At 42.5% G+C, this 20,295-nt stretch overlaps 1 protein-coding gene across 1 annotated transcript in view; it reads left to right on the top strand.

Moving 5' to 3' along the window:
- The window catches only part of LOC138489603 (indolethylamine N-methyltransferase-like), a 227,327-nt gene that overhangs the window by 89,832 nt on the left and 117,200 nt on the right, over positions 1 to 20,295 (top strand). The window contains exon 2 of the mRNA XM_069617308.1: positions 11,339 to 11,546. Coding sequence (XP_069473409.1) covers positions 11,339 to 11,546 — 208 coding nt within the window. The remainder of the gene's footprint in view (positions 1 to 11,338; positions 11,547 to 20,295) is intronic.

The following is a 20,295-nucleotide window of genomic DNA, read 5'->3' as shown; positions in this document are numbered from 1 at the left end:
GGGACACAACCCAGACTCTTTAATCTGGTTTTGTTTGGAAAAATGTTTTGCCAATAACACAATACAACTGGCTAATAAATTGTCCTAGAAGGAACAAATGTGGATTTTTAATTTAAAAACACTCCACAAAGGCCTTAACACATTGGAGTCGTGGGACTTTAATAGTCGCTAGCGAGCTTGTTCTGCATTTCTCCATTTGCCCTCCATGGCTATTATGACTGTTTAGCTGTTTAGTTTAATTGACACAATTTAACATCATTTACATTAGATTATTGCCTTTTCAGCCAAAGATTTCTTACCATCTTTCTTGCCTATCTCTGGTCTATAAACACTCTTTGAGTCCTTGTATAGTAGCACCAGAATGGGTTAGAGATATGGTGCCTGTTACATGGTTCTGTAATATTTCAGAACCAACCAGTAAACTGTTGGACTGTACACCGCGCCTAAGCTGGATTACAACTCCCAGAATTCACTTGGTGTGTTGCTGGCAGCCCATAATTTATTTACGCTGCTTTTCAGTCTGATGTACATCCAGTTTCAGTGTTTACTTATTATTATTTTTCTAACAGCAACAGCGTTCTTCATCACTATTTTCTTTTAATTTGGGCTGCAATATTTGCGCCTTGTTCTGCTCGTGGAATGTCTTTACAGGCAGCACTTGCTGACATGCGATGTCAGTCTTCAGCTTTGACTTTAAAAAGGCTTTTGTGTACTATTGGCTGTAGCCAGCACTCCTTGCAGGTCCCTACACACATGCGTAGCGTTTCGAATTTACAATTAGTTTGGAACAAAGAGATTACCATCGGTTCTCCCTCTTTGCTGGTCAATTTCATTATACAGCAACCGTTCTGCAGGTAAGCATGTGGCCAGCCTTCCTGCAATGTTAATAGCTTTTAAGCTACAGTCCTCTGCACAATTAACTTTGCAGCACTTCCTTTTAGACTGCTGCTAGTTGCCTTTGATCTCACTTTCACATTTCAATTGTGCAAGCTGCTCCAATTGATTTATTTGGCACTTCGTGTGTTTACATTTAAACATAGCACCGTTTATTTTAGACTGCTGCCTTTTGCCCTGAAGTTTACATTCTCATTTCAATTGTGCTTGCAGCTCCATTTGATTTATTGGGCTTTGCGTGTATTTACATTCAAACACCTCTTGAATCCCCCAGAACTGCGTGGTTGTCTGTAAGCTTCCTCCCATGTTATTGGAGATCTTTAGATGCATTTCATGCAGTGCCCTTGTATTCTGGTAAGCCGTGGGTCACTGTTTGCCATTTAACATTGTAATGGAGCTCTTTTGTCACTTTTTCAGTGATTTGCAGATGGCGTTGAAGGCTCAGGCTAAGTTGTGCTGCTTCTTCACTTTTCAAATACATGCAGCTCTGGATCTCCTTAAACTGCATGAGGCGCCCTCCAGGTGAGCTATTATTATTTTTGCCTTAGTTATAGGCACTCCACTTTGAAACTAGGTCTTTTATTTACCTGACCTAGTGGATTCTGGTCTTGTTTCTTGTTTCAGGTTATGTTTTAGTCCTGAATTGTCTGGCGTGACTGGCCACACTACACTGCATAGGCTGTTGCAGCAGCTGGGTTTTCATCAGGTTAGTTCACTACAAGTCCTTTTTAGACACAGACATTGCCATTGGTCAGGCTATTCTGATATTAAGATATATATTATTATATATATATTCTTGTTGCCGATCCATCATGGTCCTGAAGGTTCCTTTTCATTTTGCACGGTTCTCTTTTGGGAGTCACTTACCCTCTTGTTCTGGTTTACACAGCTGTTGTAGCGGGGGCCGTATATGCTTATTTTCACTATGGTATACACGGTCCTAATTGTTTTTAATAACTCAGGCTGCTAGCAGCAGTCCTTTTTCTCTTTTTCAATTGTATGTTGCAGGCAGTCGGCAAAGACTTTTTCATGTAGTAGCTTATAGTCACTTTTGCGTACTTGTTTTTCGGAATGGTAACACCCACCTCCTGAGGAAGAAGTTCAGTTAACCACCACTACACGTCGAAACCGGTCGAGAGATAAATTCTACAGGGATGTGATCTTTGCATCTGTTATTCCTATACCCTGACAATAGACTGTTTTCTGAATTATTTCTATTGTTTGTAAACATCGCAATAATGTGTGTCATTATGGGGACTAGTTATGAATTCCTCTTCTCCATTGGTTCTTAGCATGTTTTTTGTGTCTTTTAGTACTTTGGATGTATGCCACAGTATGATGAGTTGTGTGTGTATGAATGCACCATGTATGTTGAGTATGAGTGATGAAGTTTTAGCCGTTTTTCGGCATATTGTTGCTGCTGTTTTGCTATGTTAAAATGATCAGTGTATAATCATTTTTTGTGATTTCTTCACTAGTTTGCAATTTTTTTTATCACTTTAAATACATTTTGATACATTTTTTCTAAACATACTTTCGCTCTGGACATATCTTTTCTGTTTTTTGTCGTTTACCCATAGGATCATTAAAGCCTATGTTAAAATCCCCTACTAAGAGTAGATGAGACGTCGGTTTGAGGTTGTTAGTGATTATATTGTGCAAATCCTCATCAAAGGTACCGAGAGGACCTGGAGGTCTGCATATTAGATGAATGGTAAGTGATTGTGTATTGTTTATCTGGAATTTAGGGGAAAGGTTTTCACAAGATTGCAAGGTTTGTGTAGGGGTGTCAGGATTAGTCAGGCGAGTACAAAGGCAGCGAATATGGCAAGGGAAATGTGCACTAAATCACACAGTGAATAGCTTCGAATTAAACTACGTGCACACAGGAACAACGACTCATGTTTGCTAGAACCCAGGAGTGCAAATAGAGTGTGACAACAAAACCAATATATGAAAAAGGATGTGGGGTAAGCACCTGACCGCGAGGAAAGTCGGCAAGCGCCTTACCCCCAATTGCTGTTACAGGTACTGACAGCGCTAAACCCACGTGGAGGGCAAGCAATGACAGGATCTGTGAACTAACACTCTTGATGGTATTAAATAAGGGAACTAAAGAACTGTACTCACGAGGACGAGATAAACCTCTTGAATGTCAGCTAGCCCACGAATCCTGTTGATGAAACTGGGACCCAGAAAGGCTAGAACAGCAATGGGAGGAAAACTAAATACCTAAGTTGGAATAGTGATTACAAATTAGTGAGGAAAACATAAGCATTCACACAGGAGCTAGCTACAACCGCACACCACACCTAATAATCAAATGGGAAATAAATGCAGAAGTGCAATGGAAAACATGGAATGGATCCCAATAGAAGTAAGGATCAGGAGCAGGGAAAAACGAAATAACCAATGCAAACTTCTCCCTACCCCTCCAAGGAAAAGACAGGAAGCTAATCTAAGAGGAAGGCTAAGGCATACGGGTTTACAGCAGCAAAGGACAGAGTCAAAGATATATAGAACACAGACAAACTGGGCTGCATCTAAAAGGGGAAAGCACTGAGAAATGCTGCCTGCAAACAGAGGAAGACAAAAAGGGAATCAAGGGAGCAGAAATCAATTAGCGCATGAATCCGAGATTCAGGGCGGAGGAACAAGAAAACAGGAACTAGGAACTAGGTACAAAGGCAAGGAACAAGGAACAACGGACTAGTCACAACAGGAACACTGCAAACGATGACCAGAGCTGGACTGAAGTAAGACTGAGGCTTTTAAAGCTGCTTAACGAGCACACGCCTCAGGTGTGCTGATTGCTGCACCTGCAGCCACAGCTGTTACCTATCCTCCACCCAACCTTGTCCTGCAAGGGTGGAGGTGGAGCAGTGGGCCAGGCATTCTGGGAAGCATAGTCATTTGGTTAAAGAAGCATGCTGGCTGCCAAAAACCTGGAATGGATCCGGAAGGGAAGTAGCTTGGAAAATAGGGATTTAGCACTCCCAATTCATCACAGCACTGTAGCATAAGGTTCGGAGGAAAGGTCCAGTAGGGAATAAACCCCAAATCATGCCCCCAAGTGGTGGGAACGGGAGCGAAGGGAGCGAGTCGTGACAAGGGGCTATTCTGACAGAAAAGCTCAATTTGCCAATAATGGCAAATCCGCCACCTCGGGAGCCATCTCGGTCTTGGCTGGTTATGGTATAGCCTTCTGGGATAGCTAACATGAGTGATGGGCCTGCTGCATTATGTAACCAAGTCTTGCTTATCGCTAGGAAATCCAGATTACCTTCTATGATTAGATCGGCTATGTCAAGGGCATGGGCGACAAGCGATCTTACGTTGAGAAGTGCTCCTTTGAGTGGTACTACCTCCGTTGCAGCTTTGACCTGGATAGGAATGGATGTAATTGTATCGGTAGGCTTGACCTTATGTCTTTTAGTTTGGAAGGCATTTATATTAGAGGCAGAAGGTGGAGGTGGCAAGATAGTATGGTTATGTTTCATACTGTACTGGTAGTTTGGTTTCAGATTTGCTGGTGGTAGGGCTCTTCTCGGTGGCTCATACAATTTAGTGAGTCTGCACGGAGTTTAGAGTTTCTATCGGATATGGTGCATGGGAGAGAGGCGTAGGCTTCTATCCCTGAGGCACCATGGTGTTTAGATTGGAAAGTGGTGGGATTATTCAGAGCTATCTTTGGCAGAGTAAGTGAGATAGGGTCTGGCACTGATGAAGGGAGCTCAGTATGACATTCCTGACTCATGGTAACAGAATGTATAGTGGCAGCCATTATGCAGTAGTATATCATTACATTCAGCATCTTTCCCAACTGGTCAAAATTAGGTACAGGTGGGGTGCATGGGACCAGGTCTGTGCTAGGAGCAGTAAGTATACAGTGCATCTAGTGACTAGGTCTGGTCAGAGCTAAACAATAACTATGCCATACAGGTAGGGCACAAGGGACCAGGCCAAGGCTAGAAATATTGACTATGCAATACAGATAGGGCGCATAGGGTGCATAGGTCAGAGCTCAAAACAATAGCTATGCAGTACAGTTGAGACACAAGGGGCCAGGTCAGAGCTAAAACAATGACTAAGCAATACAAATAGGGCGCATGGGACCAGGTCAGATCTGGGAGCAAAAAATAGGAAGGACATTAGTGCATACATGAGGCAAACGTTTGATCAGCATACACATTTAGGCAGTACCATATAGTAGTTACAAAGGCAGAGATGCTTGGGTAATGAGCTGGTAAGTGATCAAACTCTCTGCGCTTCCTCGCTTCCTCTCTGACCCTATCTTCTTCTTGTTTCCTCACATCTCTACGTGCATTTGCCCTTCGTCTTTCTCATCCCTTTGTCTTTTTATTCTCTTCTCACATAACTTTTGTTGTTCTTCTTCTATTCTTCGTTGTTCTTGCCTGTCCTGATCATTAGCAGTTCTGAGCTTATGGTCGCATATCCTTTCTTGCTCTTCGCGATACAACTGCTCTCGTCTCTGTCTATCTTTTTTCTTGATTCTTTCATCTCTCAATCCTTTTTCCTTTTCCTTCTCTTTCCTTTTTGAATCGTCTGGCTTTCCCTTTTGTCTCATGTCCTTAATGCCTTTACCATCGAGTTTCAATAGACTCTGACCCCCCATCCTTTCATTCTGTGTGAATGCCATCTCATCAGTTCTGTCCTCATCTCCTTTCCATCTCTTTCCCTCTCTACCTGTATGTAGAGATGTACTTGCTTGTGCCTGGTCTCCTTTTTCCTTTTCGCATCTCTCCTTGTCCCTTGGGACAGGATGTTGGAGGTGATATCTCTGTCTCTATCCTTCTCTGGGTTTTCGTCACTACTTTGCGTAGGTGACTCATATGATGGGTTGCTATATCCCGTGGCTGCTTTAAGTTCCCTCAACGGGTATAATCCTTCATCTTTACTGGCTTCGCTTTTTGTTTCAGACAGGGCGGGTGGCGCAGAAGGCATTTCACCCCCCTCTGTGCATATGTTAAGTATCTAATCTAACGGTGGCTCCTCCTCCTTTTCCTGTTGATATATCTTCTAAAGCTCTAAACTCGCTAGGCGTTTATCTAACCTTTTGCCATTATATGTGGCGTGCAAATATGTTGTCATGTACTGCAGCACCGCTTTAGATAACGATCCGCCTTGGGGCCATGGCATAAACATTTTATTTGCGGTTCCTTTAACCCATTCAGTACTGTACTTTTTCAACTTAGGTGAATGTTTTGGCAACTGTTTGCATAAGTGTACTAACGGTGTAACGTCTTCCATGCTTAAATCTGTTTATCTTCTCCTCATATAACACTTTGTTATGCTTTACATTTCACAAACAAAACCAACAATATGAGCGAGCACCAATCGTCGCAAGCTCCAATCCGTTTTTTCACAAAAAATGTCACTTTTACTTTTTCACACAACCATCAATTTATGTCATACAACATTCTGTCTATACAATCGCACAATTTTCATGCTATTTCCCCCAAAAATGTTCTCACCTAGTGACGTAAGAGAAAAAGAAAAAAACACAAGACAGACACGACAGACTAGACAAACTCGGCTAGCTACATGAATCTCATGACCCTATCGTTATTCCGACATGGAATGTAAGCCCATTTCTTTCAAAAACGTCTTTAATTGTTTTGGTCTGCTATAGCGTCCTATTTTTTCAGGACTTTAAATGCAGGCTTCTTCTAGTTCTATATTAAAACCTAGGTATCTGGGCGTATCCTCTGGCTCGGGTATCCTCCCAGTATCTCTCTCTATTGCTGAGCCACCCTCAAGTCAATATGTTTCCCCTTATATATACATTATACTCTTCTGACGTAATTTTTGTCCCACCTCCCTCCGTTACCTTCCCTTACTTGGTCTAAGGCATGCAACTTTTTGCAAAAGCATTTAGTCTTTTTCACTCACCGTTCACATTTTTTTCCTCTCTGGATGCTCGGGATCACCATCTTCGTTACTGCCTCTCCTTGCTGTTCTTCCGATTAGCTGCTTGTAGAAGTGGGAAGGGGTTTATGGGAGAAAGCAAGGGTCCCTTCAGACCTTAACCTGCAGGGTTTTTACTTAAACTAACCACTATCTACGGGGAGCCTCTCGTTCTACTCAGCTGGATGGCAAAAGACTTGTGATATTGCCGAGGACCTAGAGTTACTTATGTCGACTGCTAACAGGTGTTTTATCTAATTGATTCTAATCAAACCATCAATCTCTGCTACCAAGTGTGCAGTAGGATCCCCAGCCAGCCATAGGACTGGAGGTTTCCCAAAAAGCACTTTAAGATGAGTAACAGCACCCGTGAGATGGATGGGGATGCAGATTTATCGTCTCGCATCAAATCAATAATGACAACTCAATAGTTTGGCAAAGGGAGTCCGTTTAATGACAAGTACAAAAAACGGGGAGTTCATGAATATCGGAAATCGCTCGATCTTCCTTCTCTCTTCAACTCAATTTCAGAAAAAACAGAACATTTATACCAAAAACTTGTCATCACTAACGTGTAACTCTCAAAACTTAGCATGCAATTTGATTTGTTCTAGGAAGGTAACTTTAAAATAGGCACTATATCTGTATATGGTAACGGGGAGAGGGGATTGGATAAACAATGTCAGGTGGGTCATCTGAGCTCTTCCTTCAAAATGGCTACTGTAAACATCACTAAAAGTACGACGTCTCATTGGTTCTTCTAACTATATGACCCTAGATTACATGGTCCACTATGATTGGGTTGACATCAACCCCACTCAAACTTTTCCACTTGCTTAGCAGTGTGCAGAATATCCGGCCAGGTGCAGGGAATTTGTCTGCACCCTAGCTTCCCTCCAATTATTGCTGCAATCAATCATCACTTCAGTAGTAATTTGTCAATTATTTCTTTGTGGTTGGCCTCAAGTCTGCTTCTTGGTCTGGGAAAGTTAAGGCGTCTAAGCATGCCACAGGTCCATGCCTAGGTGTGAAAGTCTGGTCACGTGATTTCGACACCGTGAAAACGGCTTATTCTTCATGCAATTTTGTATATTTGATTTAATTCTACCAGTCATCTGCCATCTGTGGCTTATCTTGACATTTCTGCACAGGATACTCTGTTCTTCTCATTATTTGTATCCACTGTTGGTCTATTTCAGCCGATACAACCTTGGCTTCTTGGCACGATTATCTTCGTCTGAGTTTCTCTCTGTCTTGAATTCCCGATTTGTTTGCTGGAAAGCTCTCCTCTTGAGACCTTTAGTAACATTTGGTTGATTCTGCTTTTGTGTATAGTGGAAGTATCCTTATATAAAGTTCTCCTGTGCTGCAATCTATCTTACTACTAAGCATAAGCAAACCTCACGATTTCTGTGCTTCTTGCGGTTACTTTGCATATGTACACGTTTAAATTAACTGAATATCTTCATTGCGCATATGGCATAATTTCTGACATCTTGACATCAATCATTTCACTTTAGGCTCAGGATGTCACTTATCCATGGTGTTTCGTCTCTTTTCATCATTCACAGGTCTTCATATCTTCTATATGTGAGTTAGTCTGGTCTCTTATGACATCACCATTCATCTTCCTTCAGTATCTTTTTAGCTTTTTCAGGTATTGCATTCTTAGAGTCGTCATTCTGTCTCATTTGTCGATATGATTTTCTCAATGGGTACCTTACTGTCCAGGTTTTCTTAGGTGTCAGTACTTCAACAGGTGATGTTCTTCTCATAGGTACTGGACAGAGCCCAACTGCGGCTCTTTGCTGGTTTATTTGCTCATCATACGTCACATATTTCGGCGTGAACATTCCTAGCACTTCAAAATGGGCAGTTGGAGTGTGAATCGAGCTTGGCACCTCCTCTACACATGTTACAAATTGCACAATGCATGCAGAGTTTCCACCCTATAAACATTTGTTAAGACAGCTATCTCACTATGTACGGTGGTTTCACCACAGTCACACAGTATTACTCCAAGGCCATATGAAGCATGTTTGTCTCACAAACTAACACATCCTTACACCTCAGGCTGTATAAAGTGTCTACAGGTTTCAGCTGTCTGTGTTAATGTTCAACCTTCTTCAGGGCTGTATGTAAATATTACTGGAATCACAGTATAGTATTTTATGCCTTATCTATGAAGCGCACCATGTGATGATTACTTCAGGAGAGTGGCAGCAAAAGCTCATTCAGTTTGCCAATGTCAATAGTAGCACCTGTGGCAGAAACTGTGCATGCATTAGACTATTTTGTTCACGCATCTTATTTAAAATGTTCATCCCATGGCAGGGGCTTAGCCGAGAGGATGGGTACAGAGCGACACAGGAAGTGGGGGAGGAGCCAATGAAGTTGGGGAGAGGATGAACCAGGAGTCTGGGAAGAAAGAAACTGAAGATAGAGAGAACCAGGAAGCTGGTGAGAGAGACCCATAGATATGGGAAGAGACACCCAAGAAGCTGGGGAGGGAGACAGTCCAGAGTCAGTGGAGCTAGGAACACAAGAAATTAAGGAGGGAGAGAAGTTATGGTAGAGGTGGTAAGAGAATCTTGGAAGCTTCTTGAGAGCGTTGCCTAAGGAGAAAGAGAAGGTGGCGAATAGTGTGGAGAGTGTGATGAGAGTGGAGGGATGAAATGGAGAGTCACTGGAAGTAAGGAAGAGGAGGTGGTGTAAAGGATGATCAGAGGAAAGTTAGAAGTTCAGGAGGATGAGTAAACTGAGAGAAGATGCAAGGGGAAGCAATGGGTGGGATGGAGAAAAATTCTGAAGCAATGAATTGAGAAGGTACAAGAGAATCACAAGAATAAATGTAGAGTGAAGGAAAGAACAAGGGAAGGTACTTTTGGCAGAACGTCAAGCAGGGGAGAGAATTTGGGTTGGGAAACTATATACCAGAATGCAAAGGGAGGGACATGATAAGACGCCTAAACATAACACTGTAAAGACCTTACCGTGCCCCCCTATCTTCCTATGACTTTGAGAATAAGTTTCAGGACTGCTCCATTGCAACGTCAACTACAGAATGAACCATCAGGCTCCAGTGCAGGTTTGAGACCTGGGAGGTGTACTCCCCACAACTGTCCCCTAGCAGCACCCGAACATTTCCAAGGAAGCTACAAACACCAGGAACCAGCTTTATAAACTGAAACAAGACGAACAATGAGAAACATTTTGCTTGGACATTCTTTAAGTTTTTATTTGGGACACATACCTTCACATTCATTTTTTGCTATGCTAAACTGCTAGGAAGGACCAGTAACCAGCTCAAACAAGGATTGAAAAATCCTTTGTTATTTTAGCCTTCATAGACATTGGGCCTCATTAGGAGTTTGGAGGTAGCCATGCCGTTCTTACCGGCATGGCTACCCCCAAACGGGGTACCGGATACGGGTCCCAAAAATAGGGAATTACTGTGCCATGCCGACTTTAGCGGGCCCGGTAATTTCCATTCTCAGGACCCAGACCCGGTACATCCCCATTCCCATTTGAGCCCCCATAGAGCTCAATGGGAATGGGGAGGATGCTAACAACGAGCCTGTTAATGACGGGCCCGTTGTTAGCATCCTCGTCTCTAGCAGTTCCCGCTCTGCACGTCTAGTCTGACCAGGCGTGAAGAGCAGGACCCGCTGCAGAACTCGTAATGTGGTGGCCCGGAATGAACGGTGCCGGTCCCTTACAGGCACCGTTCATTCCGTGGCCACCACACTCCTAATGAGGCCCATTGACACTTACTTTAGTGCAAGACTACCCTGAGCCTGCTTGAAATACTTTTACTCTGACTCTTGCCCCGTAAGGGAATTACTTACGTGTCGCATTACATGTCACATAATGAATTGTTGAGAAAGATTACATGTCTGTCTCATGCTTTGGAGCACTGTCCAGTTTGCACCACCATTCTCAGTGACCAACAGGTAAAAAAGGTTCATGAGGAAAGAATATTGGAAAATTGGAAAATTGGTAAATTGGTAAATTGCATCCCATTGGTGTGACTTATATGGTCCCACCCCTGTGTTTAAATGTTCAAGTAAACTTAGAAAAAAGGTATCCACGATATGACACTGTGCTTATGAGCAAGGACACATCAGAATGTGATATCTGGCTTGTTTGACTATTCCTGGTAGTAGTATTTGAACACATCAGGATGATGCCACTTCCGGTGGGGTAAGGTGAAGGAAGGATTACATAGCAAATTGTTAAACATCAGGAACTCTAGGCAGACTTATGCAGTTGGAAGCACCTGATTATTTCCTCTCTGCCTCCACTCTCATGTCAAGGAGAATGTTCTAAGATCATTAGCCATTAACCACCTTTTAAAGGCCCTTACCTATGAACCATGGTCATAATTTGGGGAGTGGGCAAATTACTTGTGTCCATCAATGCTATTCCTGTTTCTCCTCTGTCAGGCTAAATATATTATGGAATCAGAACAACAAGCAATCAAAACATGTACCCTGTTATGTTCCTGTTCATCCAGGTGCTGTGAAAGGCGACACCTTGATTCTATACGGAGGAGCTTACAACTTATCCCTGCTTTTCCCAGCGTGTGGATACTTCAAAGATTTCATCATCATAGATTTCCTGGAAAGTCGAGTGAAAAGCGCCAAGAAGTGGATTAATAAGGAATCTGGAGCTTTTGACTGGAGTCGGGTTGCAGAAATGGTCTGTGAACTAGAAGGAGACAGGTAGGAACACTGCACAGTCTGACAGCCGCATTCCTTATTTATATCAAGAGCAATTCAGCACTTTCCTATCCATGTCACTTTAAATGTTGGTTTGTGGCATGTGGAATATCTCGGGAAACACATATCTCATTACTAAAACAATGACATGCACTTAATGTTGCCAAATCATTGGATCTTCATACGATTCAAAATAGAGAGCGTATGTACCCTCCAAAATACAGAAGAACCTAGAGGTCCAGTTTGTTTGTTTGTTTTTTTATTTATTTGTAGTGCGCGCCAGACCCAGGGGTATCAGGGCGCAGAGGAAACATGAATATTTTCAGCTTAAGGTTACACATTTACATACAAGGCAAGGCAGGTATTTGCAGAAAGGTTAGCATCTGTCAGCTATTTGGGAGATACATACAATCAGAATGGTCAAGCATTACATAATATACAATGTTACGGTTCAGCAGGTACTAGGCCTTGTAGCAACTGTAAAGTGCAGGATAAGGGCTGGTACAAGGGTGAAGATGGTAGGGCAATAACAAGTGTGCGTTAGTGGTCATTTTCTCTAAGCCAGATGATGATGTTATGTCTGAAGTTCAGGTAGTTTGGTCCGCCCTCAGGGATGGCGGTGGGAGTTCCATGTCTGAGCTGCTTTGACTGGGAAACTGCTACCTCCGACTTTGGTCAGTTTGAACCTAGGTACCATTAGACAGTTTGTGTTTTGAGTAGAATTTTGTCACTTGTAGAAAGCCAATTGTTTTGTCTTCTTACCTCAGAGATGTACTCTTTTTTTTAGCTATGCCCAATGCCGCTCTAAGGGCATTATTCTGGAGAATTTGGATTTTGTCAATAATGTACTTATTTGCACCTAAGTATAAGGAAGTACACTAGTCCAATCTCGACAAAATGAAGGCTCTAGCCAGAATGGTGCAACTATTATTAGATATGAATGGTTTACCTGCGCTAATTAACTTGCATGTGTATACAGAGGCAGAGGTCATGGAATTGACCTGTTTGGCAAAGGTGAGGGTGGAGTCTAGGTAAAAACCTAATGTTTTTACCCCTTTAGCCACTTTAATAGTGTTGCCATTGATTTTAAAAGAGGTGTATGTGTGGCCAAGTTTATTGAGATTGAAAGAAGTTCCCAGAATTATGAGTTCAGTTTTGTCATCATTCAGGCATAGACCATGAGTGGCCATCGATGCCTGGATGATGAGATTGATTTTGTTTACCAAGGCCAAATCCTTGTCATAATCCCCAGTAAGTGGTATGAGAATCTGGGCATCATCGGCATAGTTAGTGTAGGTAATACCAGATCATCGAAAAGAGGCTTAGTAAATATGTTGTACATTGTGGGTGAGGCACAAGAACCCTGTGGCACTCCACATGTGATCGGGATAGGGTCTTCTGCTGCTGATGGCGAGAAGACCTTCATAGTCCTTTTAATCAGAAAGGATTGGATCCAGACTATGGCTTCCTGAGTGAAGTGAGCTGCGGACGATAGGTGATTTCAGAGGACCTTGTGGTCCACCAAATCAAACTCGGCCGAGAGATCTAGGAGAAGTAGTAAAGCTGAATGTCCTTTGTCTCTAAGTTCGTCTATTTGGACCTTAAGATCAATTGGTGCGGTTTCAGTACCGTGTTGAGGTCTGGCTCCTGATTGTCGTGCTCCTAGGAGTTGGTTAATCTCTAAATACTCCTATATCTGGAGATAGGCTACCCTGTCTAAGATTTTAAGTAGAAATGGCAATGTAGTGATGGGCTTGTAGTTAGTGGGAATAGTTGGATCTAAAGACTGTTTTTAAGGAGGGGGAGTACCCAGGACTTCTTTGAATTGCTGTGGATGGTGACAGTAGAGAAAAAGCATTCATTAGCTTAGTTATGAAGGGTGCCAAGTCTCTCGCTGCCTCTTTAAAGATTTAGGCTGGGCATTTATCTCCCTGACGTTTGTTGTTACATTTTATAGCATGGTTTCCCTTTGTCTCAGTTCTGACCTTGCTTCATTTGTTTGTTCTTTTTGATTCTTGTTAATATCTTTGAATATCTACCAATTTAGTACCTCCGACCATAACATTCCTCACTAAAATCATCACATCTTAAAGTGCATATTTCCCATAGGATCATCATAACTTTTGAACTGATAGTGGCCTAATATTAGTGTGTGTGTGTTTGTGTGTGTGTGTGCGTGTGTGTGTGTGCATATGTGTGTGTGTGTGTGTGTGTCCCAAATCAGTGACCAAGTGGAATTGTAGGGTCATGGTGCAGGGGTTAGGGACAGAGAAGAGTTGGAAGATTGTTACTTGAGGGGAAAAAACACAAAGCAAAACATTTAAAGCATTGGCATGTTCTATCAATATCATTGGTTGGAGTTTTAGTAGCGATCCTACAGAGGCACTATATTTGTAACTGCGTGGTTTCATCACCATAAGTTACAAAGTGATAAGTTACTTTTTTGTAGAGTTGATTGTGGGTTTTTCTTCTTTTCCTGTTAGTTGGATTAGCCCCCTAAACCCACCACTTTTATGCCACTACCCAACCACTATCCCATCCCACACCCTCAAACCCACTAGCCCTCTACATAGATCTATTTACACCCCACATTGACACCTACCACAAAGTAACTTTTCATTTTTGATTTATAGCAATGAAACCACAGTATACCTATTTTGTAATCTGATATAAGTATGTGATCACCCTTTTGTTAAGAAGACCAAGGCACAGATTCACAAAGTTGGCTGGAAGCACAGGGTGCTGCACATAGTGTCCATATCATTGTGCAACCTAGCAGTTCAACACATATGCACATTATTCACTAAATGAGCCCATGTGTGCAGGGAAGGGTCAGACGGTCAGTGCAAATGGTAGACAGACCTGCGCTACTTGCATATGTTACTGATAAATGAACAACAGAGATTTACAGTCATTCACTATCAGTACTCACACCAGAAGAGGTCTGGTGGTATGCTTATGTCATCACACCCCTCACCTTTCTCCGGCGTGGGTGCTATGGTACACTTCAGTTGACAGTTGTTAAATAGTCTATTACCAGAAATACATATTTCTACCCGTATTAAAGGGGTGAAACTGCATTACTGAATATGAAGTCTTATGCTTCGTATGGGATGATAAAATTACTACTACTCTGCAGGAGTACAGGGTTGAGTAGTGGTTTTCTTAACTTCTACACATCCCCACAATGCTACTAAACCAGCAGTGACCTCAATCGTAAAGGTGAAACAGGCATAACATGAATGGTACACCTCCTTCACTTCTTCAAGATGCCATCAGGCAAGGGCAGGCTATATTCTTCAAGAAGGATGTAAGCCAGCAAGGAAGCATCCAAATACAAATAGTACCATGGTACCACAATAAAGAAAATTTGCAAATAAGATTCAATACAAAATAATAACACTTTGGGGAAAGTAAAAGTACAGAAAAACTATTATAGCCACTGGTAACCCACCCCTGTAAGGGAATACAGATAACCCAGACTTTTGGGTTAAAAGGGCCCCCTTCGTATGATGAACAGTGTTATGCAAGCAAATAGTCTTTGTGGCAAGTTAAAATGCAGGAATATGTGTTTTACATACAGTGGAGTGTTAAAAGTTACTAGAGCCCAAAGAAAAAGGCCTTTGGGACACAACCACATTTCCATACCTATAATATTCTTTTAAGAGGTGAATAGCATCAGGCCAAGCTTCTGTTTGCTTTCCATTGATTCCAATCAGATTCGAGCCAGTCAAGCTGGTTTGACGGTATACATCAGCCCAGGCAAATCAGCAAGTGCCAATAGCTTGAAGAAGCTTTGGAAAAGTGGCGATGTGCAGATGGTTTGAAGGCTTAACAGTGGTTCGATTGTAGATATGCAGAGTTTCAACTTCAATGGTGAGATGGTTTGACTGGGTCCAACGACACAATGCTGTTCTGCAGCAGCAATTTGCTCAAAGCTTGAAGAAACTGGGGATAAGTTATGCAATGTTGAGTCTATGGCTCAAGAGTATCAAAACAGTTCTCTGGGGTCCTTGCTGTGATTTAAGTGTCTCTTTATCTTCACCATAATGGCTGGGGACTTTATGCAGACACTACCCAAAGAATGTTGCAGTGAAATATTCTTTATAGGGGATTCTTTGGGATATTTCATTGAGATGAGGCCAAAGAGGTTGAGGGGGTTGGGGGGGAGAGGCAATTCAGTCCCTTATGTCCCTTATGTAGTCAATTTGTTGCAGTGGATTTGGCGTCAATACTTGCTATGGGAACACAGGGAACACAGGTGTGGCCTTCTGATGTCAGCTCCCAAACCGTCTTTCTTACAGGAAGTTAGGAAGAGTCAGTAGTGGGGTGGGATACCTTTCATTAATCTTTACAAGTGGCAGCTGGCCCTGCCTGTTACCACGCCCCTTTCCCCACCCACCGAGCGCCTATTAATTCAATTGAATCCCAACACTTGTTATATACATTTGATATACAATTGATAAGATCCCCAGAAATTGTTAAATACATCTTATATACATTTGATCAGAACCCCAATATTTTTTATATAAATGTACATTTTATATAAAATGGGTAAGAAATCTAATAGACTGAATATAAATAGGTATATGTCTATGGGCAATTGTAAGGTTATGTAGAGGAAGGATAGCTCAGGGACAAAGCTTTTGTCTTGGAAGCAAGAGAACGTGGCGCCAAACAGGTCCGAATCCTGATCCTGCACTTAGAAACCACTTGTGGTTATTAAGTGTGTTATAAAAGAACAATTAACATTTTAATAATTATGACACTGTTAGGGGTGGGTTTTATGATGAGTATATGTAGCTGATGAACGCCATGAAAACACATGCGCTTTTAGGACTTTTCAGGGCTATCAGTGTGGTGTCCAGGAAACTCCAATTAAGAACACCTACAGCTATGACGAGGGGAAAATAGCTCCCAGCAGCTCTGGAGATTCCAATGATAGTTCTGATTCCAGTCATCATGTAATGGAGGATCCTCAGGATTTGATCGTGGACCGTGAAACCGTGGAGCTCAGTGAGAACATGGCGACGCTTCCTGTCAGCAGTGACCCACCATCATGGTGTGGTCTGTTGGAGACTGTATTAAAATAATTAATGAGATTACACCTATAGCCACACGTAGCCATGCTAATTTGAAAATGGTTACCCGGGTTGACACGTGATTCTCGAGCACCCTCTTGCCGAAGAGACTGTGCGGTCGTGTTCCCGGCGAATTGGAGTCTGAGGACCACAGATACAAGTCCATGGTCATGCAGAATGATAGAGTTATCGTGACAGAGAGTGACCCCGACCCCCTGAATATAGGGAGAAAACAGAAGGACATGGAGCCTGGATATCGGATAGCATGTAAAAAGGTGGGTATATTTTTAAAGAGAATGCTTGTAATTTGTATGAGTGTGAGAACTAGCCACAGTTAAAACAATGCATTTCTGTTTTGTCTACAGCCTGAAAACCTGGGGAACCTCGATAATAGCATGTGTAAGGAAGGTATTTCACTAATGGAGACAGATAGCATTAAAGATTATGCAGCCATGTGACTTTTGGGTTGATATCCTAGCCATTCAGGGCTTCACGGCTATAGTGTTGAAAATGCATTTAAAGCAACCCTTTCACAGATTGTGCTCTGGACATAAAATTGACGATCCATAGCAGTATACTCATGGCTGTTGGGAAATATCTAATACAGATAAATCGTTATGTAAAATATGTGACATGTTGACCCCTAAATATCTCACAAAAATGATGACCCTAATAGAGATGCTAACCCAGCTAAGGGGTGGGAAAGGGGTGAAACATTGTGTGTCTAAAATGTTGTGGGCCATACAATTGGCAAATAACCCCCCTTTGAAAATGAAGCGGTTTAGATGGGTTGTCCGATGTGTGTTAGAAACATAATTGAAAAAACAGTTCACAAGGGGGGGTAAAGTATGTCTAAACTAGAACAACAGAACAACATATATGGTGCCCTGTAAACTAAACTATGAAGATTGAGAATGTAGATAATTTACATGTATTTACAATTATTTGCAGGAAATAAAAAATGAACGTTTGAATGCCGACAATTAAATGTGAAACCTGCCAGTAGATATGTACAGCAATTATTGCTGGATTTCCTTAAAGAGGATTTAGCCACTATATCTCCAAGGTTGTTGTGTTATCTGGAAAGACCATCAAAGGTACACAGATGTGAATCTATCAATGTTCTATGTATTACGGAGATGTCTTCCAACAGCAACCACCCACTAATGGACAACTACTGGAAAAAGCACCACAAAGGGTGTTTCAACGATTTAAGGCCATCCGTGGGACCTTCATTGAAGCTGAAGCTGGAGGTGTACAGCATGCAACAGCGTTTCTTATGTGCTAAATTACATTGGCTGTTTGATAGGAACTTCATGAATTTCTATCAGCCACCTCTACACTGTGCATGTGTGCTTATCGAAGTGGTGAATGTTAGGGAGAATTCTCTTATAAGGCTAATTTCCCAAACCTAGTGAGTCCCCCAGCAGCTTTGCTGGATTTTTGGGGTTTGTTTTTTTCTCCTGCTAAGAGTAAGACTCTTTTACTCCCACTCTTAGACATGATTTGAGGTATGTCTTTGACTTGTTATGTGCTTATGGGCTATGGGGTTTCTTTTTACTCCATAGGGTATCATCTGTTTTTCTGTATGTGTGGTACACAGCACCCTCAGTGCAGTACCACAGGAGTGTCACAATGACCCCCAAACATAGACTCCATACCCTGGGACTGACTACTGTCTCCCAGGGCATGTAAAGTCACCATTGACTTTACTAGTCCAAAATTGTGAACAGAACCAGTACAAACCATCATATTGTGGAAGTACTGCTAAGGGGTAATTCGATTGTCCCTGTTTTCGAGGGGACACTGTCCCGTCCCCCCTGGTCGAGTTTCTGGCTGGTGGCAGTGGTTACCACGTGAAAGATTCCACCGGAATATTCTCTATGGGATTTTCCCATTGATTTGAAACGCACCACTTTTTGGTGCAATGTTAAAGATACTGCCGGTTTATTTATTTAATATTAAATCACTGGTTGGGTCTTTTTGCCAGAACTCGATTCTAAAATGGCGTTTGTGTCTGTCTCTGTAACTCAGACCAAGGTCGAGCCCTTTGTTCCACTATTTTGGCAGGCTTCACCACAGAAGCCCTCCAAATGGTGCCACTCTGTCTAGGTTCCACAGGAAGGGTCGAGGGGGGAATTACCACCCTGGACTGCATTGCCTTAGCAACCCAAGTCAAACTCTACTCTGATTGGCCCAGTGGTGAGCCGCCCGGCTCACCACTTAGCATGTGTGATTGACAGCTAGGCAGATGAATGGGGTTTTTCTGCATAAAATCAGGGCCTTTGGGACTGGAACTTCAGAAGTCGCCACAGGACCTAAAAATCCGAAGAGGGAAGAAGCTTAGCCACCTACAACTGACGACACCACCGGTGAAGCCCTGCTGCAACGGACTCACCACTTTTCCAACGACAAGAGAATATCTTCTGCTGGAGAGTCTTTGCCCTTTGAGCTGGTAGGACCAACCAGTTCGCCCTTTTTCGCTTCCAAAGATGTTACTTGGTCGAATCACCCGTGCCAAGCACCCCGGCGGCCGGATAGCTAAGCTCACCACTTTTGACCGCGAATAAAAGGACCGCACCTTCTAATCAGGAACTCCGCGGCTGGTTTCATCCCTGTGCAGTGCAACGACTCCACGTCCCCTCCTCGACGAGATCTTCTCTTCCCCTGGTCGGAACCATGAACTTCAACCACTGCCAGGAACAACTGCCCCCGCTGGAGCTTCCTTTCTCTTTAAGGTACTGTGTCCCACCTGACCTCCCTTTCTACAGATTGCTAAAGGTGACCCTTAAATCCTTGGCTTATAAACTGGGTTGGCTCCATGCCTTCTAACTATATCTTTTGAATCACCCCAACCTCTTTTGAACACTCTGCAAAGACTTTCAGTGCACTTTAAACCGTGTGATCCTGGGCACATTTTGCTTTGCTCCATTTAAAGTGGGCCTAGCCTATGAATTTTGGCTCTACAGTATAACCTGCCTTTCTCCCCTTGCTCTGAACTCCTAAAAGTGTTGGGAACTGTTTTATTTTATGCTCTGCCTTTTCTCTCCCTTTTTAACCTAAACTATTGGCGTGCCATCTAGGTTAAGCACTCACTTCTGTCTTAACAAATAGTTGTGCTTTAACCCTGACTTGCCTGATAGTTATCAAGGGAGGTGTGTATACTTACCTCACTGTGTTTTAACTTACTTTTCATTGAGAGTGCTAGTGTATAGCCTAAAGTGTGTTTTAAATAAATAACTATATACTTTTTATACAAGGCTCTGGTCAGTGTTTGTTTGCTCTACTGTGTTTTGGCCCTATTGAGTATACTCTGCATACTGCCCTACTCTTCTTGAGAGAAGTCTGACTGCTCAGCCACAGCTACCAGGTAAATCTGGGTGCTGCAGACTGCTACCAATTGGGTTTACTGCTTACTCCTGTAGTCTTAATCTTTTTGCAGTGTTCCCCAAGGGAACTGCACAGGATTCTGCCTAACAGTGAATGCTAATATATGTATCAAGTAATTGCTCATAAAGCAGAACTTGAATCATCTGATAACCCCTGCTATTCAATGTGAATACAATTTGAATACAAATCTAATGTAAAGGTTAATAAAAATCAGTTGTTCATAAAACCTTGTTTTGTCTTCATTTCCAGTGGGTATGGGGTGAACATGTCCCGCGTAAAGC

This window comes from Ambystoma mexicanum, chromosome 9 (genome assembly GCF_040938575.1).
Source record: "Ambystoma mexicanum isolate Mex_15411 chromosome 9, UKY_AmexF1_1, whole genome shotgun sequence".
NCBI lineage: Eukaryota > Metazoa > Chordata > Amphibia > Caudata > Ambystomatidae > Ambystoma > Ambystoma mexicanum.
This window is presented reverse-complemented; position numbering and strand designations above follow the sequence as displayed.